Source organism: Elephantulus edwardii, unplaced genomic scaffold (assembly GCF_000299155.1).
Source record: "Elephantulus edwardii isolate Elephantulus edwardi_28Jun2011 unplaced genomic scaffold, EleEdw1.0 scaffold00016, whole genome shotgun sequence".
In the NCBI taxonomy this organism is placed as follows: Eukaryota; Metazoa; Chordata; class Mammalia; order Macroscelidea; family Macroscelididae; genus Elephantulus; species Elephantulus edwardii.
The window spans coordinates 9,319,675-9,346,240 of record NW_006399766.1 but is presented as its reverse complement, the minus strand read 5'-3'; the positions used below and the strand labels follow the sequence as shown (position 1 = coordinate 9,346,240).

Below are 26,566 nucleotides of genomic sequence, written 5' to 3'. Positions count from 1 at the left end.
GGTTGGATACTATTTCTTTTCATCAGCTGAACACCTACTGTTTGGAGTTCACACTGCTCTGTTCTCTAGTGTTATCAGATAAGACAGAGCTTCACAGGACTTTTCAGTCTTTAATTCAGGCTCAAGATTTATATTCGCACAATGGAATACTATGCTGCATTAAAAAACAAGGAACTCATGCAATATTATTCAAAATGGTTGACTCTGGAGAACATTATGCTGAGCGAAATATCCCAGTCACAAAAGGACAAATATTACATGATGCCACTATTGTAGAATGGGACTGTCCTTGGGGTTGGGGAGAGACTGAGTAAGATGGGTTCAATAATGTATACTGCACTGAAACAGAGGAGGGAGAAAACTGTTTAAAAGAGATATATAACTAGGTATTTCTGTCATCACAGGAGACTAGAGCGAGGGCTACATGGTGGAGGGGACCTGGGGGAGGGTTTGCAAAACAATGAAAGAATCTTTTCTTTTACTTTTCCATAATTTTTGGACTCATGTACTTATAACTTGTTAGTCAAATTTGTGTCTTCTAGTTTGCAACACCCCCATGATACATCTTCAAGGATATGAACATGTACGGCCAAGCCCAATCAATAAGAGTGCATCTAAATTCCAAAATCAATCTTTATAATAGTCTATGTGTTTCCTACTGCCAAAGGGGCCCTTTAGAGTAGTGAGAGAAGATCTTCACCCTGAAACCCACAGCGTCCCTTTTCAGCAGGAAGTAGCTAAGAGAATACGCCATCCCCTTTTCCTTATGACTCAGGGTGAAGTCTCTCTCAGGGAGGAGTGATAGGGAATGGCAAAGGATACACTGACAAAGAAGATTAATCAGAACTGGCTTTGACAAGCACTGTGGCATTTGGACAAGAACAAACTGGGAGGAGGGTAGAGAGAATAGTGCAACAATGAATGAATGGAAACCCAAAATCTCTGTAAATGTTTATGAAAATTAATAAAATATAATTATAGAAAAAAAAAGATTTATTTGGTCTCTCAATTTCCATTCATCAATAACCCATAACTCCTAAGAATTTTTGCTTAGTTCCACACATTGTCTCCCTCTCTCTCAGTTGACTGCTTCTTTTTCATAAAGTGTACCTAAATGACTTACTCATTGTCCCGTTCTCAGATGCATGTTGTTGTTGTTGTTGTTATGTGCCATCTAGTCACTTGTGATTCATAACGACCCTGTGTACAACAGCTCTGAAGCCTGCTCTATCTAAAGCCAGCCTCATCGTCTCTAACAAAGCTACCTTTATTATTCCAGTCACTGAGTCAATCCATCTCATTGAGGGTCTTCCTCTCTTGCGCTGTCCCTCCACCCTCTCAAGCATGGTATCTTCCAAGTACTGGTCCCTCCTGGCAACATGTCCAAAGTATGTCAGAGAAAGCTTCAAAATCATTGCCTCTAAGGAGCAGACTGGTTTCGCCCTCTCCAGGAAAGACCTGTTTGTTCTCCTAGCAGTCCATGATATATTCAATATCCTTCTACAGCACCACTACTCAAAGGCATTGATTCTTCTTCTGTCATCTTTAGTCACTGCTCCGCTCTCTGATGCATAGCAAGTAATTGTGAAAACCATGGTATGAATCAGGCTAACCTTAGTCTACAGAATGACATAGTTACTATTTACTCTGGAGAGGTCCCTGAGAGCAGATTTGTCTTTTGATTTCCAGGCTGCTGGTACCAAGAGTATTGATTGTGGAGCCAAGCAAACTAAAACTGTTAACAATCTCAATCTCTTCACCAGCTATCATGATGCTTCCAATCAGCCCAGTTGTGAGAATCTTTGTTTTCTTGATGTTTAGCTTCAATCCATATTGAAGGCTGTAGTCTTTGACTTTACCCAGCAAGTGAATAAAAAGACCATGGCCTGAATCAGGCGCACTTTAATCCTCAAACTAACATCTTTGTTCCATAATAATTTGGAGAGGTCCCTGACTGGAGTCCGTGGGTAAGGATGACAGAAGAACTGATGTTTTTGAGTTGTGGTATTGGAGAAGAGTACTGAACATCTCATGGACTTCCAAAAGAAGAAATAGGTATGTCTTAGAAAAAGTGCAGCGAGAGTGCTTCTGGGAAACAAAGATGGTGAAGCTTCATCTCTCATAATTTGGGCATGTTGCTAGGAGAAGCTATTTTGTGGAAAGGGACATTGTGGTTGGAAATGTCAAGGGTTAGCAAAAGAGAGGATGACGCTCAACCAGATGAACTGAGAGACACTGATGAAGTGACACAGTTACTGCAGCAATGGGCTCCATCACTGCATGTCAAAGCTTGTGAGAATGGCACAAGATAGGACAGAGTTCAGCTCTATTATTCACAGGGTCACTGTACAACATAACAAATGACTTCCTGACTCAATATTTCATGTTATCCTCCAGAGTTTACTTACCTGTCACCATGATCTTCCTCATTGCACAGACACTGTTTTCTGATTCATCTCAAAACAAACATACAGCAAGCACCATGTAACTCTATGTTATGCAAATTGAGTCATCACTCAACATATACCATTTTTCTCAAATATACAAAGCGCTGGTTTGGGGTCTAGGGATGTGTCAAATAAAACAGACAGCTTCTGCCAATAATACGGATGACAAACACTAAACAATTAAGCAGATACTGTTGTTACGTGCTGTCAAGTTGGAACCAACTCATAGTTCATTCGCCTGTGTGTTTTCAGAGGCTGTGAATTGCACTGGAGGAAACTGCCTATCTTCACCTTGGATTCAAACTGCATACCTCTGAGGGGGCAGCACAACTCCTAACTGCTAAGGGGCTGGATCCTTTTCATTGTAATTGGGATATGCGCCAATGAAAGAAAAGCATAAGGGCTTAAGAGATAGGATCTAGTTTGAGTTATAAAGTAGGTGTCTCTAAGACCATGGATATATAGTCACGTTATTCTACATTGATTTTTCCATTTTATCTGTGGAGGGAGATGCAATAATGGCCCCATGTACAGCATAACTCCACCGTGGAGAAGCCCAATGCATTGTCTTTGTTGGCTTAAACATGACTGAGTATATTCTATGATGGAATAGAAAGATATTTCTTTGGCTACAGCCCTCAAAACATTTCTGACACAAATCAGTCTTTTGTTTTTGTCCAGCCTCTCACTTTTATCACTAGCTCGTGACTATGGCAAATCTTTTAATCTCATCAGACTTTAGATTCCTTGTCTTTAAAATGAAACTGAGCCAAGCCTGTGAGTTTACTTTGCATTTGTCATCTTGAATCCTTCCAAACCCAAGCTTAGCCGGATCAGGAAAACAAATTTGTATTGTCCGTTCACTGTCATGACCCCATTAATATAGCCAAGAAGGGTTTCAGAAATAATATTGGTCATACCTTTTATGAATGCTTCCCCAAGAGGCATTGATGTTCTCTGTGATCATGTGTACTTTTCTGGTATCATCTGTAGAATAATCCCGGAGAAGTTTCAGTGCCAAGTCATTTGCCACATCGACATTTATCTGCCACTGGCGGAGGTCTTTAGCCAGCTGCTGTAGATGTGTATGAGAGAAAAAAAAATGTCAGGGTTTTGCTTTTCTCAGAATTTCCAGATGGAGTTTCTTCAAATGCTTCAGAAACAGCTTCTGAATATTCAGGTCAGAACTTGTCTACCTGATTGATTTAACCAACTATGTGATTTAGTCAATCAGGACAGAATAAGCTAACCCACTTTTCATCACACAACTTTTCCAGTGCAGCATCTCAAACAATAACCAATAATAGATCTTTTCCAATTTAGTAGAAATTAATTTAGAAATAAACTGGGCTTGATTGTTTTGATCATGAGAGAGAGTAAACCATAAAAACAAGCATCAATAGAAAATTGCTCAGAATGTAAAATATACTAAATGTGACCACCACCTAAAAGTATCTTGCTTTCCTTTTTTCTTCATTAACTCCTTGAATTGTTTATGTAATTAGTGCCATCTACTGGCATTCAACTAAATCTGCATAGAGAAAACACTGAACAAAAGAACTGTGCTTCTATCCTAGTTACTACCAATTCCTCCCCGCCCTCCGCGTGAATCAGTTTATTCCTAATACTTTACAAGCATATGATTAAAATTATAATAATAATTAAAATATAAGAATCACGTTAAACCAAATCATCCATGATCTCGTGTTTATGTTTGGTAATTGAGTACTATCCAACGACCCATTTCATCACTTGCACACCATTATTTCAAAGGAAGAAGTAGACCAATGAGCTTATTTAGAAGTATATCACTCTCAGGTGGCCTACTTTGTAGAAAGTTGCACTGCTAACCCAAAGACAAGGCCTTTCTGGCTTTCTAAACCCACCAGTGGTTTCATGGGAGAAAGATGAGCCATCTTCTCCTGTACGATTTACAGCTTCAGAAAACCCACTGCAGGGTCAGCTATGAATTGGTTCTGTCTCCATGGCAGCGAGTTAAGTTGGAAGTATATTGAGATGGTTAACTTTATGTGTCAATTTGACCAGGCGGGAGTCTCAGTATTATGAAATGATCCTCCATTCTGTAATCCGATGTAACGGGTACTTCCTATAGGACATGATTTGCACCCATTCTACATGTATGTTCTTCTGATAAAGCTCCCTCTTTCTCTTTTACCCTATGTGCAATTTCTCATCTTTTCAACTCTAGTTCTGGGGATGTGAGCCAGTAGCCTGTGCCTAACATGCATATAATTTGGGGGTTTGCCAACTCCCATAGCCCCACAAGCAAACAGCCTGCACTGATTTTGGGTTCACCAGCCCCTGCAATGACATCAGTTAAGAGTAGCCTCCAGTCTTGTCTGGTAACACAGATTTGGGACTTGCCAACATCCATAACTGTCTCTGAAATAAATCTCACGTTAAATAGAAATCCACTATAATCAAACCAGTACTGATTCATAGTGACCTTCCTTTGAGCTTCCAAGTTTGTAAATCTTTAAAGAAGAGCTTTGCTCCATCTTTCTCCTGTGGAGGGGCTGGTGGATTAGAACTATAGACCTCTTCAGAAGACAACATGTAAGGTATTAAGCTACCAGAGCAAACACACAACAACTTTATCTATCTATCTATCTATCTATCTATCTATCTATCTATCTATCTATTTATTTTGCATGCTTATATGTAGAATATTTAGGTATATAATGTATATAATGGTGTGTATATAAATATATAGTGTTTGTGTGTGTATATATATAGTGTGCATCTGTGTGTATAATGCAGTATATGTGTGTGTGTATATATAGTGTTTGGGTGCCTCTGTGTGTACATGTGTATATATAATTATACACACATATACAACATGTTGTTGTGTGCTGTCCAATTGGAACCAATCCATAGCTGACCCTTCAATGAGCTTTCAGGGTCAGTAAATCACATAGAAGGAGACTGTCTAGCCTTCTCCCAGGGAGGAATTGGTGGTCTAGAACTGCATGCCTTTGGAATTGCTTCTTACCACTAGGCCACCAGGGCTCCATAACAACATATATAGATATTTAAGAATATATACCTGTCTGTACATACATACACTATGTGTTTACATATACATGTATACACATACATATGTATATCATTGTTGTGTACTTTCCAGTTAGAACTGAGTCACTGCTGACCCTTCAGAGGGTTTTCAGAGGCCACAGATCACACAGGAGGAGACTGTCCATCTTTCTCCCATGGAGCCACTGGTGCCTCTGAACCACATGTCCTTGGGCTGGAAGTTCAACTCTATTAATGTATAACATGTGTATAAACACGTATATAAAAACACTTTTTTTCTCATTTAAAGAACCCAGCCCAAGACATATAGTAATCCAAAATTTTTATTAAACACTTATGGAAATGAACAGAGTATCCTTCTAGCATTATGATTATTGTTATTGTGTACTATCAAGTCAGAACCAGCCCAGAGCTGACCCTCTGGTGAGCTTTCAGAGGCAGTTAATCACCTGGGAGGGGATTGCCCATCCTTTCCCTACAGAGTGGCTGGTGATCTCGAACCAAGTGCCTTCAAGATTGCAATGCAGTTTCTTGCCACTAGGCCACCAGAGCTGCCTAGCATTATGATTGTTGTTGAAGGCTATCAAATCAAGCATGACTCAAAGAGACCCTATGAACAAAAGACTTAAACCCTGTTCTAGAACTATCGTTGTTTCTCTAAGTTCATAGAGTTTCCAGAGGCATGTTGTTTAGGAAGTTGATGCTGCTCCTGCTTCCAAACCTGTCTGGGAGCTCCACCAAACACCCTCCACCATGGGAAACCATTATTCTAGAATGGGAAAAAAATGTGGGACAGAATCTCCATTATTTTTTTTTAAAGAAAAGAAACCAGCTCTACTAGACTGAAGACACTACTATCTTCAGATATTCTTCAAATCTTGAGCTAAACTAACCTCTGAGGTCACCTTGGAGGCAAATAAGGATGGTCCAAAGAAAATAGTATTATCCCTAAGCATTGCATTTCCTTTTAAAAATCACCTATGATTATAACGTGAAAACAGTTACACAAATTCAGCATGACAGATTAAGCCAAAGATAAACAGAAGAATGTCTATTGTCTATCTGACTCATAATGAACCCACAAAGCAGAAAAGAACAGCCTCATGTAGTTTCCAAGGCTGTAAATGTTAAAGAAGACAGTCTTGTCTCTTTCCCATTGAGTGGATGTTAGGTTCCTATTGCAAATTATCGGGTTAGCAGCCAAGCTCATAACCACTGCATCACCAGTGCTGTGGACACAGAATAACCCCCAAACCAACAACCATGAAGTCAATTCTTCCTCATGACAACCCTTCACTGGGCTTCTGGGTATGTACCTCTTTATGCAAGCAAACAGCTACATCTTTTTCTCAAGGAGTGGCTGGTGGGTGTGAAATGTTGACCTTCTGATTATCACGGTTCAGCATGTAACCCAATTTATCACCAGGATTTACAGAAAAATAGGAACAGACAATCCAAATGAGAGAAAGGATAAAATCTTTTTATGAGGTGATTTTCGTTATTTAATTTTTTTTTTTTACACATTAATCTCTACGTAAGAAAGAAAATCGTGTGACAAAACAACGACATTCATGGAGTGTTGCCGGGAATGGTATCTATTAGGACAATTTGGCAACTGATAACAAACAACAAGCAAATGCTCATTCTTTTTAACCCCGCAATCTCATTGTTGGTACTTTGTCTTAAAAAAAAATTAAAAGAGTGAAATAGACTATAAAGTGGTATTTAGGTATTAAAATGTCTTAAAAGAAACAATGGCAATGTCTAATGAGAAGATATGGAGCTGTGGTGGTCAAGTCCACAGGAAGTTGAGTTGATAACTCAAAGGTGGCATCTCTCTGTTGGTTCAACTCCACCAGCAATTATGTAGGAGAAAGATGGGTCATTTCCTCCTCTGCGATTTACAGCCTCCCAAAAACCCAATGGAGCATCAGCTCCAGCGCAGTTCCAAATCGATGGTAATGAGATGAGTTGAGTTAATGAAGGATATTGAAACAATCTAATGTATCAATTCAGTCATCTAATATGCAACAATTATGTCCAGAAATCCAAAGTAAAAATTGGACATAATTTGCATCTACATTTTATTTTTAATTGCAAGCACACTGAGTTATGCATTAGAATGGGAATAGAGGAAAGTGAAAAGAATTGATATTATTAGGAATCTTTTCCAATTAATATTTATAAAATATTTGTGCTTCTGTGTTAGCATCATGTTAATAATTTAAAATACTAATAGAAATCGAGGAAGCATCAGAACACTCCCAGATGGGCGCTTTTGGGTGGTGAAAGCCAAAAGGAATGTTTGATTAGGAAGAATGTGGAATGGCCGAGCTCATGGAGTTTAAACCATGCCTTGGTTTTTAAATTTGGTTGGAAATTGAGGAAGCATCAGAATGCTCGCAGACTGGTACTTTTGGGTGGTGAGAGCCAATGGGAAGGCTTGATTATGGAGGAATGTGGAATGGTGGAGCTCATCGAGTTTTACTCTGTGGTCCCCAGGCCAGTGGTTTAAATATTTTTTTGTCAAACATTCTTCTAAGTAGTTTAGCACTATTCTGTCCACTTGCTGTACAGAGGTAACTTGTGGTGGCTGTGATGCTAAACACCGTGGCAGTGATGTGTCAAATGTGGTAATGGTTACCCATGGTGGGCAGTGTTTGGTGGAGCTTCCCAATTAAACAAGCTTGGAAGCAGGAGTGGCACGTGGAGAAATAATGAAAGTTATACAAATGTTCAAGTCTTTCATTCATAGGGTCCTATGAGTCATCTATGACTTGACAGCACTTAACAACAACAACAATACTTTTTTGGATCTTGAGTGAAAGCAGAGAGTTCCAGAGGAATTTCTATCTGTGTTTCATTGACTATGCAAAGGCATTTGACTGTGTGGATCATAACAAACTGTGGCTAACTCTTGAAAAGAATGGGAATCCCAGAACACTTGATTGTGCTAATGCAAAACGTATACTTGGACTAGGAGGCAGTCGTCAGAACAGATCAAGGACACAATGCCTGGTTCAAAATTGGAAAGGGTGTACACCAGAGATATATCCTATCTCTATACCTTTTTAATCTATATGCAGAAAAGATTATCTGTCTGGGATGCTGAGCTCTATGAGGAGAAATGCGGCATCAGGATTGGAGGTTGACTCATCAACAATTTGTGTTATGCAGATGACACAACCCTGCTTGCTGAAACTGTGAAGACCTGAAATGCTTGCTGCAGAAGGTCAAGAACTGCAGTTTCAATATGGATTGAAGCTCAACATTAAGAAAACAAAGATTCTCATCACTGGGCTGCTTGGCAGCATCATGATAGATGGTGAAGAGACCAAGATTATTAACAGCTTTAGTTTGCTTGGCTCCACAATCAATACTCTTAGTGCCAACAGCCAGGAAATGAAAAAAAAAATGCACTGGGAAAGTCTGCTGTCAGAGACCTCTCCAAAGTACTGAAGAGCAACAATGTCAGTCTGGAGACTAAGGTATGACTGATTCAGGCCATGGTCTTTGCAATTACTTGCTATGCATCAGAGAGCTGGACAATGACTACAGATGCTAGAAGGAGAATTGATGCCTTTGAGCTGTGGTGCTGGAGAAGAGTGTTGAATATATCATGAACTGCGAGGAGAACAGACAAGTTCATCCTAGAGAAAGTGAGACTAGGCTGCTCCTTGAAGGCAAGGATTCTGAAGCTTTATGTGACATACTTTGGACATGTTGCAAGGCTGGACCAGTCCTTGGAGAAGGACATTATGCTTGGGAAGGTGGAGGGACAGCGCAAGAGAGGAAGACCCTTGAGTGATGAGGGTAATGGGGGTAGGTGTGTCCGAGACAGTAAGACTGGCACAGGATAGAGCAGGATTTAGGGCTGTTGTACACAGGGTCTCTATGAGTCACAGCCAACTTGATGACACATAACAACAACTGCTTGGTTGGATGACAAAGCTTTGAAAATGAGTAATCTGTGTGTGATATGACATTTCCCAGATGACTCAATCATCTCACTCTAGAATTCCCCAAACTAAATCACTTGCTGCAAATAGCGAATAGCTCCAGGGTATCAAACTAAAACCAAATAGCAGAGCCACAAAAATGGACAAGCTACTAAAGCCAATGGCACTAACATTTGCTAAGGAAACAACAGAGAAACTCCTTCTAAAGATCTACAGCCTAGGTGCTGATATTGTAAAGAAATTAAAGTTTATCCACATAAAATGCTTGTCTTGCATTCTTTTTATCAAGCTCTTCAGCCCCACGTCTTCCCCCCCTCTACTTTTCAGATATCCATGTGATTCAAAATCCCTGCTGAGGTAAAACTCTGTCCCCCCTTCAGTGCTTATCCTTTCTAGAAATTTCCTTGAGGTACAAAATCACCTCTCCTTTCCTTTATCTACTTGCTTAAGCCAAACCAGTAATGATATGAATAATGTTCATTACGATACAAATGGCCAATAGAGATTTAATATTCAAAGTGCTTTCTGGACCTTAAAGTAAGAGTTCACTGTTGTTGTTTTCATGCACCATCAAGTCTCCCTGTAACTTCTAGGAACAATAGCTCTGAACCCTCCCATACCCTGAATCAATCTTATTGTCTCTGACACACCTCCCCTCCCCTCCCCCATTATTCCGGTTACTATGTCAGTCCATCTAATTCAGGGTCTTCCTTTTCTGGTGCCATCCCTCCACCCTCCCAAACAAGATGTCCTTCTCCAAGGACTGGCACCTCCTGGCCACGCTATCTCAAATTTCTAATCAGTAGCATAAAAATAAAAACCAAAAAAAATATCAGTCCAATAACTTTTTTGAGGTAATTCCTTTTAAGAAGGTTATAATTGTTAAAGAAATAAGCATGAACTAGCATGGGGTCATATACCTGTAGGTTTAGGAAGGCCAAATATAAAGAGAAAATTGTAGGGAAGGTAATTAAAATAATTTCTTTTGCTTGAGCAGGAGAAGCAATTTTGGAAACCAGCCTCACTTATGGGTTGCTATTTGAAAAGTCGAGGAAACATTCTTTAGTTCTAATTTATAGACCATAAAAGATAGTGAAAAGTATAAATTGCAAAGTATGCTAGAATTTCCCAAAACCTCTGAAGGAAATAGCAAGCTAAAGTTAAATTAGAGACTTCATAGTGGAAAAGGTGGCAAAAGCGTAAGGCTTGACTTCAAACCAGAGCCTTTTGATATACTTTAATGCTTGAAAGGCAAAAATGCTCATGCATATATTTTTCTTCAAATTTGTATTCATACTGAATGTTAGATTTGTATACCTAAGGAAATCTTGACTGAGGGCTAACCCTCACTGACTGATTCTATGAGGATGCAGGATTAAAAAGAAAAACTCTCGCTGACCTTGACTCACATTGAGAGGGCTCAGGCCCTTATCTCGACTCAAAGGTTCTCAAGTGCAGCTTTCTTTTCTTTTGAAAACATTGGCCAGAACAGACTGGTCTCCCTTCCTGCTAAAGTAATAAGCCAACAACTTTGGGGCTTTACCCAAGTGTCATTGCTACTAGGAACCATGACCTTGACTAGCTTTGCCTCCCACTGTGAAATTTACAACTGGGATTATGCCAAACCACAGAAGGAGTGTAAATGCAAAAATACAATAGGATTCACACACAGCGCCCTTTTTCTTCCTGAATTCCATTTACAATGGTATACACGACCTGGGAATAGTTTGTGTGGTGATTACAGTGTGTGAAGAAATTTAGAGTACTGTGAGAGCTAGCCTATTAAAATCTATGACTTGGTGTGTGTGTTCTCTGAAGAACACAACATGCTGGCAGAGTCCACAAAGGATTATGCCCCTAGCCAGAAACACAGTATTTCATATTCAAAGCAAACATGATGCTGCTACAACTATATGTTTGGTGCTTATATGCAATATTTTAGGTTGAAAAATGACTATGTGCCACCCTAAAGCAATTTCCAGAGACTTCAGCATTAATGTATCTCTTAATTATTTTCTTCTCTCCCACTTGTTAAAAATTAGTAACAAGCTTTTCAGAGCTCCTGAGCTACTGACCCTAGAAACAATAGCAGTCTGGACATCAGAATGAACCTGCTGATCACTTGGTAGATAGGTGACAAATGGAGACATTACTTCTCCTTATGTTTCATGCTCTTTCTTTGTTAAATAGGAATAACAACGGTATCTATGTCAAGAGGTTATTAGCAGGATGGATTTAGAAAATCTAGGCCAAACACTCCAAACAGTGCCCGGGATACCCAAAGCATTAAATAAATATTAGCTCTGAATGTCATCACCACCACTGCAAGGATTACCACTTAAATGAATCACACAAGAGTCACCACAGGGTGAGAACCTACTGAATGCAGAGCAAGTGGATTATTGATTCGGCTATAAAGGCTGCAGAACCCTCGTGGGGTGGCACAGTGTGTAAATGCACTGGATTGCTAACCAAAAGATCAGCAGTTCGACTCCATCAGTTGTTCCTCGGGAGAAAGGTGGACAGTTTCTTCCTGTAAAGATTGACAGCCTCAGAAACCTATGGAGGGTTGTTTTGAATGCAACTGGATTCACTAGCTGTGGGTTTGGTTCTATGAATGCGGTGGCTAGCACTAGAAGGCTTCCTTTAATTTTCAAAGTATAAAAGTGAGGATATAGACCTGTGAGTAAAATTACAAGGTTGCATAGGGAGCTCTGGTGGTCTAGGGGCGAGAAGCTGTGCTGCAATCCTGAAGGCATGTGGTTCGAGGCCACCAGCTGCTCCACAGGAGAAGGGTGGGCAATCTCCTCCCATGCGATTAACTGTCCCTGAAAACCCGTCAGAGGGTCAGCTATGGGTCGGTTCTGACTCTACGGTACACAACAACAGTGGCTCATTCAGGGAATTCTCACTGCATAGTTTGTAGAGATTTGGGCTACTAACCCAGGAGAGAGTTGGCAAGTAACCCAAAGGCCTCATTTTGTGGTGATTCAAATCCATCAGCAGCTCCACAAAGGAAAGATGGGCAATCTCCTCCCGTGCAATTTACCACCTCGGAAACCCAACGAAAGTGCGGCTATAAGTTGCAACCAACTCAAGAGCAATGAGAGAGAAATTGGTCAAGCCATGTAAAATGTGTATTGTGATAGTCATTTCCAGATAGAATAAACGCTCCTTCTGAGCCAACTATATTCAGGAACCGATAGTGACTGTCTCAAAGGTGCTCCAGGAAAGTCAGTGAAAAATAATGGATGCCTTGCTTGGTCTTCCCCCCACCCCGCCCCCTTTTTTTTGGTAGTTGGGCATTAAGGATGTCATCAACCTTTGTCCTACTTTTGTCTTTTGTCAGAAAGGTGGTGCTACGAGTTACAGTGGACTCGATGGCACATAACAACATTAACAATAACAATATTTAGTCTGCGAAAGATGCTTTGATGGTGGCTGGGAATTTGATTGCTCACTGAAAAGTTAGTAGTTTGAACTCTCCAGCAACTTGGTGGTAGAAAGATGTGGCAGCCAGTTTCCATAAAAACGTACCACCTTGGAGACCCTATGGGGGAGCTCTACTCCATCCTATCAGCTTGCTACTAGTCAGAATCACTTGAGAGCAATGGGCAAAGGGTTATTTTCCTCTATCCATGCTTCAGGCTTGTTGTGAAGGGGCAAAATCCAACCTCCTGGGAAATCCTAAAAGAAGACACTACAATATTTTCAGATGAAAAATATTGGATTTCTTTCACTTTGCCCAAAATACTGCTGTTTGCATTCCAAGACTAAGAGAGTCACAGGAATGTAACTTGGTAGAGCCAACAGCTAAGAGCTTGTTAGCTTTTGGATCCATTCTTGGGTCCTCTCTCGTTCTGCTCACTACTGCAAGAGGGCGAATCTCTAGAGGGTTAAAATTTTCCTGGGCAATCTCTCCTCTTCTGGCTCCTAGCTGAGTTTGGCCCAATGGGGAGGCATGGCTGGGAGGAAAGTCAGAGAACAGGGGGAAGGATGGAAGTAGGGAGCATCTCCTTGGTTTTCCCACTGGGCAATCCCTCGCTGCACTGTACCAGTATTGGCTACGTGACCCCAAAGTGATAGTTTGTCACAAGGTGAATCTGCTTTCTGGGTTTTGTTGGTACCATCTCCCCACACAGGTCCTGGTGGCAAGTTTCCTAGTGTTGCTAAACTCCAGGATGTCTCCCTAACCACTGTGAGCCTTCTCAGCTCTTACATTATCTATGGAGCAGTACCCCGTATATAATGCCTGGTGGAGCTCATGCAATATTATTCAAAATGGATGACCCTGGAAGACATTATGCTGAGTGAAATATCTCTGTCACAAAAGGGCAAATACTGTTTGGTGCCACTGTTGTAAAACAGGACTGACATCGGGGTTGAGGGGAGACTGAGAAAGATGGGATAAATGATGTATACTGCATTGAAACAGGCGAGGGAGAAAACTGTTTAAAAGGGATATGTGATTAGGTATTATTGTCATGACAGGAGTCCAGAACAAAGGCTGCATAGTGGAGTGGACCTGGGGGGAGGGATTTTAAAACAATGGGGAAACTTTTCTTTTAGTTTTCAAAAAAGAAAAGTGAATTGGGGGGAGGGGTGGGCAGGGAGAAAAGTGCAACAATGAATGAATGGAAATCCAAAGTCTCTGTAAATTTTCATTAAAATTCATTTAAAAAAAAAATTCCTGGTGGAGTGTCCAGACTGGAATCTCGAATGACCTAGAGGAAATCTCACAGCCTATGTCCTGCCTACTACAATAGAGGAAAGAGTTAATATCTCAAAAGCAAATTCCTTCCAGTATTAGACTTTACATTTTGCACTGTTCTTTCCAATCTGAGAGAAATAAGGTGCCTCTTCTGTTACTGGTAGCCATTTTCTCCTACCGGGCCACCATCTCTTCTGGGATCTTCTTCCCCCTTCCCCTTCCCTCTGTTTTCATCTCCTTTTGTCTTTGCTGGATCTTTCTCTACACCTTCAAACATGAGTGTATTTGCCTATCTTTACTAACTCAGCAACAAATACTGTTCTTATGTGCCATCAAGTCACTTGCAACTCTTAGCGACCCTATGTACAAAAGCCCGAAATGCCATTCTATCCTGTGCCAACCTCACTGTCTCAAACACACTCATTCCCCCCACTCCACTCACAGAATTGATCCATTTCATCGAGGGTCCTCCTCTCCTGTGCCATCCCTCCACTCTCCCAAGCATGATGTCCCTCTCCAAGGACCAGTCCCTCCTTGCAACATGCCCAAAGTATGTCAGACTAAGCTACTGAATCCTTGACTCTAACGAGCAACCTGGCTTCACCCTCTCCAGGACAAACCTGTTTGTTCTCCTAGTAGTCCATGGTATATTCAACACTCTTCTCCAGCAACAAAATAATAATAATAATAGTAATAATAATAATAATAATAATAGCCTTGCTGCCATTGAGTCAATTCTAACTCATAGCACCTTGCATCAGCTGAGGCTTGATTACCAGGAGGAGACCTCAGACATGCTGGTGGACTTGAACCACCGTACAGATGTGTCCATTTGTTTAATGGTGCCATCAGCTACACACTGCACTACCTGAGCGCCTTTCAGCTAACTACACCACGTCATGGTGTCCTCTTTGACGTCACAGCTAAGTATCTAAAAAACAAAAAATAAACAAACCAACCAGTTGCCTTCAAGTTGATTAGAGTTCACAGTGGAACTCTGATTAAAATGGTCTCATAGAATGTCCAAGGTTGTAAATAGTTAAGAAAGCAGTTTGCCTCATCTTGAAAGTAACCAACCTTCTTTCTGGCTAACAGCTGAGCCCTTATCCACTGCCACCAGGGGGCTCCTTAGAAAAGTTCCTTCAGAGACACACACTCACTGTTTGTGTTTGACGTTCCCATCACTCTACAACTCATCAAAACAATGATTTTGTAAATCACTACCTAACTTGGGAGGGACTGGAGAGCATTATGTTAAATGAACTAACTCAGTCCCATAAGGACAGATACTGTACAAGACCATTATTGTAGAAATAGATGACTAGTAAGACATTTATGAGGATGAAAGGGGGGAGGGTAGGAGCAGAGGAGCGAGGATGGGTAGGGAGGAAATCAGAAGGTGGCACAATTTTATGGGGGTGGGAGAGGTGGATAAAGGAAATGGGAAAGATCCGGTGAGAAAAAAAAAAACAAAACCAAGGTATATGAACTTTTTAAGCAAATCAGTCCAAAATAGTTTATCTTAAAAAAACAAACAACAACAACAAAACCCACAACTCTGCTTCAAACATTGCTATTGCTCTAAAATGACTGCAACAAGAGTCACTGCAATAGAGTGACTCATTCGCCCCAATTCTTTCCTTTTTCCTGAATCCACGTTCCTTGCCATGCCACCTCGAAGCTCCTCTCGCGAAAAGCAGACTTGACATTCCTGTCCTCCATGCTGGGTTTGGCCATGCGACTTGTTTTGCCTAATGGAGTTTCACAGAAGTGACAAAAGTGATCTTGAAACGCACTTGTGCGGTGGGGCCAAGCCTTTTGCGTGCCTGCCATCACCAGGAGACAAATGGGGCCTGAGCGAGTGAGCCTGCTTGTCATGGGCGGAAGAGTGACGTGTGGAGCAGAGCCAGCCTCATCCACCCATCGCTTGAAGCGGTGCCATCCCAACTAAGCTGTGAAAGGGGGAAACGAGAAAAGCTTACTGCTGTATGCCCCTGAGATTTCAAGGGTATTTATAATGCAGCTTTCCCCCCCCCTTTTTTTGCATGTGAAAAATAGTTCACGGATTCCTTTGCCAATCGGCAAAGGAACTGGACAGCTGTAGAATCTCTTTTACTTAGTTTATTTGTAGCAACTGATGCTGTTGATGACTCTCTTCTCGAAGCTCTAGCCTCTTTTCTTCTGTCTCGTTGGGTCTCCGCTCTACTCTCCTCTGGTTCAAATTTTATTTTTTTTCCCCCCTGCCTGTCCCTTAATTGTTGGTGCTCTATGCCCTGCCCACTCTTCTCCCTCTGCAAGCACAAGACAATCCTTAACTGGAAGAAGAGACAGGAAGGATAGCTATAGACCAGATGCATCATAATTTCCCCTTATATCCAACTTTCTTTCTATTGCTACAATCTTAATTTAGCCCCTCATCATCTCTTGCTCTGACTCTACAATAGCATTTTAATTCATTATTTCCCTCCGCTCTTAAATCCTTCTCATCCAAGCACATATAGCTGCTCCAAAGATATTCTTCAAGTGCAAAGGGAATCACATTGCTTTTGTGCTTAAAGCAGTACAATGATTATCAATTACGGGCCAAAGACCAATACTATCTCCTTGAATTTTGAGGCCCTCAAATATATGATCCTTGCTTACATATCTGCCTTCATCTTTTGTTACTTCCTGATCCTGTAATTGCCCAAATGAGAATACAAAAACTCAGAAAAGTTAAAGCACAAAAAAGGGAAGTGATTTTCGATGGGTGACTCGGCATCACACAGGTTTCTCAACTTCTACATTGAGGTTGAAACTCAGTTAAACAAAGCACAACTCCATGGAAAGGAGCTTACGGGAAATGATTTGGTTTATATTATTTTAACTTTGAAGAATATAGAAGAATTCCACTGATGACCAAAGCGTGATTTACTATATAGAATAGAATAAGATGTTTCCAAACAAAGAGGGAGGGGAACATATTTAGCTTATTAAAGAAGTCACGAAACAACTCAGCACTAACTATGAATTGATGTTCTACTAAATCTTTATGGGGAGAAAAAAAAAACAATTTCCTTCTTCCTTGTGTGAATTAAAATGACCTGTAAAACCTCTTTATGGATTTCTAATAGAAAAGTTAAAATATCGGTAAGGAAGTAATTTGAAATGTAAAGCCTCTCACCATTAACTTCAAGACTCATCCATTAAACCTCTGGCATTACCAAACAACTGTTTCGGAAGGTAACATTCTATACAGGGATACTATTTAAGAAAATGGCCCTCATTTTCCAGCTTACTGGAAATGATTAATCTTTTCAATAGCTTTGAGGCCTACATACCAAAGTTGTTACTTTTTTGTCCTTTCAACAATGACTACAAGCTGAGAGCAGGCTAGTAAATGTGTTATCAGCCAACCCATTAGAGTTCCATTATTTTCTGTCTTACATGGCTTCATGTAATGAATTTTTATAATTAAACTAATGGCATACAATTTATTTTTCCCCCTCTTTACTTTCAGGCCCCATTTCTCTTCCAGCTTCTTTGGAATAAGTTTTATACACAAAGAAGGGAGGAAAGCCCTCCATGTGCTTCATTCCCTTAATTTCATTATGACATTTTGGAAAGCACTCTCTTTATCTGGCCTCTCTCTTTAATTTGCTGACTTTATTAAAAGGCTTAAGCAGTGCTGTAATTAACAAATCTCCCAGCTACCTCGGGCATCTAAGAGAAGTCTAGTTGAGACACTATGGAAATAATTGGGTGCAAATGGCTCCTGAAAAAATGCTATGGACAGATTCCCAGAAAGAAGCATTTTCTTGGTTATTTTTAAAAGCATGTGAACCTATTGCTGTAGACAGCATTACTGTCCACAAGAAATTGTCACCCTTTCATGATGGAAAATTATGCATCTTCAATCAACCCAATGAACTCAGGGATGACCATGTGACTGATCTGGGCTACTTGTCACTCCCAGACAGAAGCTTTCGCTGGCAGAAGGCTTAAGAACCAGTGGTACTGCTTATCACATTTATCCATGGTCTCCATGACCATGCAAGCATAGATCAAGAGAAAACTACTCTTATTTACAGTATCTGTGAGACTAAGCTAAGTCAAATTCCATTGCTAACCTGTGAACATGTAAGGTGAGTAAAACAGAAACTTTGTCTTAAGCCTCTGAGATCCTGTTACTGTAGCATCATCTAGCCTATACTGCTTTACTCAAGTGTCACACCCTCTCAGATATATTAGGACAATTTTCTTCTCTTTAGGCAGTTTGGGGGACAAGGCCAGGAACAGAATAAACTAGTAAAACAACACACAAGTCCTCTTGCTTCCATGAAAAACTGCACCCTTTGCTGTGAAATCACTACTACTTTTTTTTTTTTCAGTCAAAGATTGGATAGAAGAACTCTAATTAAAAGGAAGAAAATTCAGGGCATTATTTCAAATTTCTATTGAAATCAGACATTCTGGAGCCATGAAAAGATGGATGAAACTCTGAAATGATCACTCCAAGATTATATTTAAATTTGATGATAGAAAGAGAATTGATGCTTTTGAGCTGTGGTACTGGAGAAGACTATTGAATATATCATGGACTGTCAGGAAAACAGGTTTGTCCTAAAGAGGGTGAAACCAGGCTGCTCCTTGGGGGCAAGGATTCTGAGGCTTCGTCTGGCATATTTCGGACATGTTGCAAGGTGGGAACATGCTTGGGAGGGTGGAGGGACAGTGCAAGAGAGGAAGACCCTCGATGAGATGGATTGACTCAGTGACTGGGGTATTGGGGGTGGATATGTCAGAGATGATAGGGTTGTCTCAGGATAGAGCAAGGTTCAGAGATATTGTACAAAGGGTCACAATAGGTCACAAGCCACTTGACAGCACATAACAACAACAATAACAATCTAAAATATCCCCTAAAAACTCAAACTCATTGCCATCAACCCAAAATCGAGTCATAGGTGACTTTGCATTGAGTTTTTCTGAGGCTGTAAATTGTACCAGAGGAGTTTGCCTGTCTTTCTGTCATGGAGTGGCTGTTCGATTTGGACCATCACACAGGACTGGCTGTTAGGTTAATAGTTCAACTTCTTACTGGACTGTCACCAGAGCTCCCTGGAAAAGATCCCTTAATGTCTTCCTAAAATCAAACAATGATTTACTTTAACTGGAAAAAAGAGAAAGTCTGCCTTGAGAACTTTACGGATTAGGTAGAAAAACGAGGATGCAATGAGTGTATATTAATTGGGAGGAACATTTTGGAGTTGGCAGGTGGGAATGGCTGGACAACACGAAGGATATAATTAATGCCAGTGAAATATACATGTAAAAATTGTACTGGTATATGTTTTCCTGTGTTGTTCTTAACAGTACAAAAAAAAAGATTAAAAGAATAAAATAACAAGTTTTTCTGTTAATAAATGGAATGCTATTTTTAAAAAAACCCTATAAAAATGGAAACTCTATGAACCTGGAGAAAGAACGAAAGTTATACATGTGTCCAGGACTTTTGTTCATAGGGCCTCTATGAGTTACCTATGACTCAATGGCACTTAACAACAACAACACCAACAACAGCATAGAGAGAGAGAGAGCAGTTGGCTTAGTGGACAGAAAGCCATGCTTCCAAGCCAAAGGTGGGTGACTCTACTCCGCGGCCCTCAGGTCTGTTTGTCATTGTTTTTGGTGAAACATTCTTCTAGGTCATGTAACCCTAGTATATCCACTTGCTGTACATGGTTCCTGTGAAGCCAAACACCGTGACACTGATGAGTTAAATGCGAGAATGGTTACCCACATTGGACAGTGTTTGGTGGAGCTCCACGATTAAAACAAGCTTGGAAGCAGGAGTGGCATCCACTTCTGAAATAGCTTGCCTCTGGAAACCCTATGAGCCTGGAGAAAGGACGAAAGTTATACAGGTGTCCAGGACTTTCATTCATAGGGTTGCTATGAGTTGCCTATGACTCGACGGCACTTAACAACAACAATTAATAGAGGAAATGTTTAGAACAGCAATATTTCTGTCTTTCTGAGAAACACATGTTGTTGTTGTTAAGTATTGTCAAGTCAGAATCAATCCATAGCTGACCTTCTGGCAGGTTTTCAGGGGCACTTAATCGCATGGGAGGAGATTGCCCATCCTCTCAGGAGCAGCTGGTGGATTTGAAGAGTGTGCCTTCAGGATTGCAGCAGACCATTTTGCCACTAGTCCACTAGAGCTTGCGATACAGATAGAATCTCTGAATCCATGCTGGAGGACAAAATCTACCAATCTTGCTCACACTAAAAGTAACTTTCTAGTTATTCTGTGACTAGGAAGTTGTTAAAGTCCACACCATAGCTATTTTTCATTTCTATAGCTTATGAAGGGTTTTATGGGAAAGATAAAGGAGCAGTGAATGCTTCTAAAGCTGTGTTTATACAGTTGAAATAAAAAGAAAAGATCCGTACATTTATTGACATATCTATATCTGTATATCTCCATGCATCCATCAATCTGTCTATCCGTCCGTCCGTCCGTCCGTCCATCCATCCATCCACTTATCTATTTCAGTTTTGTTGAGGTACAATTCATATATAAACTCCATTCAAAGTATATAATTTAGTGGAACACTCACAGAATTGTGCAGTCATTACCTTAATCTAATTTTAGAACATTTTTGTCACTCCAAAAATGCAGTTCCATACCCATTAACAGCCACTATACAATACTCACACTCCCTACTCCCCTTCCATGTCCCCATTCTCCTTTCCTTAGATTTGTCTCCTCTGGATATTTCCTATAAACACACCCATCCACCATATGTTCTTTTGTGACTGTCTTCTTTCAGTTAGCATGTTTTTCAGATTTATCGCTGTTGTAGAATAGATTGGCACACCTTCATTTGTTTTCTTTTACCAAATAATATTTCAGTGGTGGTTAAACCCTATCTTGTCTATTCATTCATCTGTTGATGGACATTTCAGTTGTTTCTACTCTTGGCTATTATGAATAATGCTTCTACAAACAGTCATTTAACGTCGTCTTTGTATGAGAATGTGTTTTCAATTCTCTTGCATCTACGCTTAAGACTAAGGTCTCTATGTCACATGGTAAATCCACGTTTACTATTTCTCTCATTACAAAATTCCCCAAACCCCTTCATTGCTTTTGACTCAGAAGCAACTCATACCCGACCCTCCACTGGGTTTCTGAGGCTGTAAAAGGTATGGGACGAGGTTATTCATCTTTCATCGTAGGAGTCACTAGTGAATTGAAACCACTTGGCCTTGGCCTTTGGGTTAGCAAGGAAACTCCCCAAGGATTACACCAGAACGGCACAGTTATTTAGAGTGCTCTCACCATTTTACATCCCTAACAGTAAAGACTGAGAATTCTGATTAGTCATCAAATTTGTCAACACTTGGTTTTGTCTGTATTTTAATTTTATTTTAAACAGTTTGAGAGAAGACGTAGCTCATTGTAGATTTCATTTTGATTTCCTTAATGACGAATGCTGTTGACTGTATTTTCATATGCTTATTAGATCTTAATATATCTCCTTTGGAGAAATGCCTATTCCAATCCTTTGCTCATTTTTAATTGCTTTTGTCTTATTCTTGTTGTGTTGCCAGTCTTAGATGTAGGGATTTTAGATAGACTAGGATTTTCCATCTGCTATATACAGAAATGATGTTAATCATAGAACAGAGTTCAGGTCTTTTGTGCAAAGCTTACTCTGAGTTGTATTCGACTTGACGACACTTAACCACTGCTAAATGAGACTAGCGCTGGAGGAACACTCTTCCACTTTTCACATCACTCTTTGCCAATGTGCTGTATGAAGTACCCTGGGTTTGCTATGATGCTGAACCTTGTGCCATGGTCATATCAAATACCAGAATGGTTTCCCATTGTAGACAGTGCTTGGTGGAGCTCCCAGTTGTAAAACAGGTCTGGAAGCAGGAGTGGCATCCACTTCCTAAACCACATGTCTCTGGAAACTATGAACTTGGAGAAACAATGATAGCTATGGAAAGGCATTAGGTCTTTTGTTCATAGAGTCGCTATGAGTCAACCTTAAGTCAACAGCAATTAACAACAACAGCAACAATATGCAACTATAGTTTTACTTTTCTTTACAATCTCAAAATCTCAAACTCATTGCTGTAAAGAAGGAGCCTAGTCACAGCAGAGCCTCCATTGGGTTTTGAAAACTGAATCACACTCAAGGTTGGGAGAGTAGCACAGCTCCCTAAGGACTATGGCACCAGAGCTCACTTTACAAAGTGCTCATGTTGTTATGCAGTGTTAAGAGGGAGACCCTGCATGAGATGGATTGACTGTGACTGGGGCAACACCAGGAGGTGTGTCAGAGACAATGAGGTTGGTTCAGGATAAAGCAGGGTTCAGAGATGTTGTACACAGGGTCTCTATGACGCACAAGTGACTTGACGGCATATAACAACAACTCATTAAATTGGAACCAACTCATAGCTGACTCTTCAGTGCGTTTTCAGAGGCTGTTAATCACTTGGGAGGCTATTGCCTATCTTGCTCTGGCAGAACTGCTAGTGCATTCAAACCATCTATCTTTAGATTGGCAGTGAAACTCCTTATTACTAAGACACCAAAGGTCCATCTGTATAAACCGGGTTCCTTTTACTTATTTTGTTTACCTAATTTCCTTGCCCACACTCTCCAGCACAATACAGAACAACAGTTGTAAGGTCTGACACCTTTAGTGGCCTTAGGGAGAAAACAGCCAGTCTAGCCACCTGATCTCTGCTGTGGATTTTACATAGATGCCCTTTATCAAGTTGAGTAAAATTTCCTCCTATTGCTAGTTTGTTGGTTATTTTATTTAAATGATGAAATGGTTCAAGGTTTCCTTAACAGCCTATCCCCTTTGTCTGTTAAGACGACCATGTGGTTTTATCTTTTATTCTACTTCTGCGGTGCCTTATGTTGTTGGTTCATTGTTCTGTGTAAAATCATCCTTATATTCCTGAGATAAAATCCCACTTGGTCATGTTCTCTAATCCTTTAATGCTGCTAGATCATACCTTTTTTAAAAAGAACAGGTCACAGTGCTTTCGTGCAACAAAAGAAGATTGAAAGGAAATACTACACTTGATCTAAAATACTTATGAAAAAAAGATGAAAATGAGGATTTAGGCAGTCAATAGAGTTAATAATGGTGACAGGCTTAATATCTGAACTAAGACACAGCATAACAAGCAGTTTCTATAAACTTTGTTTCCCTCCTTGGTTAGATTTATTCTAAGTATTTTGTTGTTTTATATAATATTGTACAAGGCACTAATTTGAATTACATTGCAGGTTGTTTGTTGTTAAGGCATAGAAACAGTAATGATTCCTGTGAGTTGACCTTACACTTTGTGTTGGAGACTAAACTGTAGTCTTGTAAAATCTGTTCCAATCTGGCTGGGCCTTGATTTGCAGTATTATTTAATTATCCTACACTGTGTGATCTGGTATTAGTATTGTTATATAGTTCCCACATTTATTTGGATCACCTTTCTTGGGAATGGAAACAAATATGGATCTCTTCCAATCTGTTGGCCAGACAGCTGTTCTCCAAATTTCCTGTCATAGATTGGTGAGCACATCCAAGGCTGCATCCGTTAACTGAATCAAGTCAGTTGGTATCCTATTGATTCCTGTATTTTTTGTCATTGTCTTCAGTGAAACTTCCACTTCCTCCTACATTACCACTGGTTCCTGCTAATATGGTACTTCCTAAAATTCTTCAGTGTCAATCAGTTTTTTTGGAACAGTGATTCTGTGTATTCCCTTCATCTTCTTTTGATGCTTCCTGGGTCTTTCTGATCAATTGTTATGTATCTGAGAATTGGACAAAGAGTAGAGCTAATAGAAGAAGAATTGATGCCTTTGAGCTGTGGTGCTAGAGAAGAGCCCCAAACATCCCCTGGACTGCCTAGAGAATAAACAGATATGTCTTGAAGAGGGTTCAGCTGAAGTGCTCTTTGGAGGCAAGAATGATGAGGCTTCACCTCACATACTTTGGGCATGTTGCTAGGAGGGGCTATTCCTTGGAGAAGGACATGATGTCGGGAAGGGTGGAGGGTCGGCAAGAGAGAGGAAGACCCTCAACCAGGTGGATTGACACAGTGACTGCTACAATGGACTCTAGTGTGTCAGGAAGTGTGAAGATGGCACAGGATAGGATAGGTTTCAGATCCACTGTTCATAGGGTTGCTATGAGTCATACTCGACTCAATGGCACCTAACAACAACAACATGTAATCTGATGTAATTTTCTTAAATATTGTAAATCCTCCCTTCTATTATGTTAATATGGTAGGGTGAGTTCTATTAATGAGACAGCTAAACTTTACTTTTGCTTGGCTATTTGCTTTTGAGTTGTGGTGCTGGAGAAGAGTACTGAATATCCCATGGACTGCCAAGAGAACAAACAAATATATCTTGGACAAAGTGTAACCTGGGTACTCCTCAGAGGCAAGGTTGGTGAAACTTTGTCTCGTATAATTTGAGCATGTTGTTAGGTGAGGCTGTTCCTTGGAAATGGGCGCCCTGCTGGGAAAGAGGAAGAGTCAGTGCAAGAGAGGAAGCTCCTCAGCAAGATGGATTGACACAGCGACCGGAAGAATGGACTGAGTGGGAATGATGGGGATGCAGAGGATAGGGTAAGGTCTAGATCTGTTGTTCATCGAGCCTCTATGAGTCAATCTCTTGTGAGATAAAAAAGGGATCTGACAAGGTTGCATAGAGTAGAGGACCTGCTATCACCAAGAAAGAGGAGCCAGAAGTGGAGCAAATCTTTTAGACCCGAGCTCTCTGTGCTGGAAACTTCTTACCAACAAGAGATGCACAAGGCAAAAGGCTTTTTGTAGAGCCAGGATTCTGAACTCGACCACCAGTCTCCTAAATTATGACAGAATACGCTTGTGTTGTGTTTCTAAAAACTATCCATTAGGGTTTTTTTATCCATTAGTATTTTTATTATAACCAAGATACTCAACTATTTGTTATATTTAAATTCTTTTATAAGTGCTAGTATTTTCTTGTAGATTGTATAAGGCTAGTTATATATCTCTCTATGTACGTGTGTGTGTGTGTCTGTCTGTCTGTCTCTCTCCCATTGCTGCACAATTCACTAGAGATTACACCATCAGAGCAATCTATCTATATCAATTTAGAGATTTTTAATGTAGATCTTTTTAGTACATTTTTCTTGCCTAATCACTCTGACTTTTGAGTATATTATTTAAAAGCAGCAGCAGCAAAAGTGAGCATCCTTGTTTTGTACCTGCCCTTACTTAGGTAGAATCTTTTCAGCATTTCACGATTTCAGTAGGATAATAGCTATTTTTCCTAAATGCCCTTTATTGTGTTCAGTAAATTCCTTTCTATTCTTAATTTTCAGAGTGTTTTTATCTCACAAATGCACTGGAGTTTGTAAAATGCCTTTTGTGCATCAGTTGAGATAATCATGTATAATTTTTTTTCTCTTCATTTTATCAATATACTACATTACATTTATATGGAACTCTGGTGGTGCCGCCTGCAGAGAGTTGCACAACTAATTCAAAGGCCATGCCTATTTGAATCTACCAGCTTCTCTGACAGAGAAACATTGACAATCTCCTCCTGTGAGACTTAAAGCTTCAGAAACCCAGTGGAGGATCAGCTATGAGTCAATTCCAACTCCATGGCAATGAGCTCTATTGAGTTGGATTACATTGAGTAATTTTGGGAAACTAAACCATCTGTGCATATTTGGGATTGATCTCACTTGGTCATGGTGTTTAATCCTCTTAATATTGTTTGCTGGATTCAAAGCATAATGGTGTCCAGTTTTCTTGGCATGTGTTTATATGGCTTTAGTGTCAGGATAATTTTGGGCTCTTAGAAAGACTTCAGAAGTGTTTCTACCTCTTCTGACTTTTGGAAGAGTTTGATCAGGCTCAGAAAGATTAGTATTAAGCCCTTTAAACTTAAGATTTAGTGGAATTCACCAGTGAAGGCATCTGACACTAGGTATTTTCATGTGGGAAATTTAAAATTACAGATTCCACCTTTCTATGAAGATTGCACCAAAAACGAAGAAGGAAGCCCCTGCCCCTCCCAAAAAGCAAAGGCATTAAAGGCCAAGAAGGCAATCCCGAAGGGCATCCACAAAAAAAGTAAGATCCGCACGTCACCCACCTTCCGACGGCCTAAGACACTGAGACTCTGAAGGAAACCTGAATACCCCCAGAAGAGCGCCCCCAGGAGAAACAAGCTTGACCACTAAGCCGTCATCAAGTTTTCCCTGACCACTGAGTCAGCCATGAAGAAGATAGAAGATAACAACACACTTGTGTTCATTGTGGATGTCAAGGCCAACAAGCACCAAATTAAACAAGCTGTAAAGAAGCTC

At 40.3% G+C, this 26,566-nt stretch overlaps 1 protein-coding gene across 3 annotated transcripts in view; it reads right to left on the bottom strand.

Moving 5' to 3' along the window:
* DMD (dystrophin) overlaps positions 1 to 26,566 on the bottom strand; it is a 1,058,866-nt gene that overhangs the window by 739,841 nt on the left and 292,459 nt on the right. For all 3 annotated transcript variants that reach the window (XM_006881772.1, XM_006881771.1, XM_006881773.1), the window contains one exon: positions 3,368 to 3,522. In XM_006881772.1, the coding sequence (XP_006881834.1) occupies positions 3,368 to 3,522 (155 nt within the window). The remainder of the gene's footprint in view (positions 1 to 3,367; positions 3,523 to 26,566) is intronic.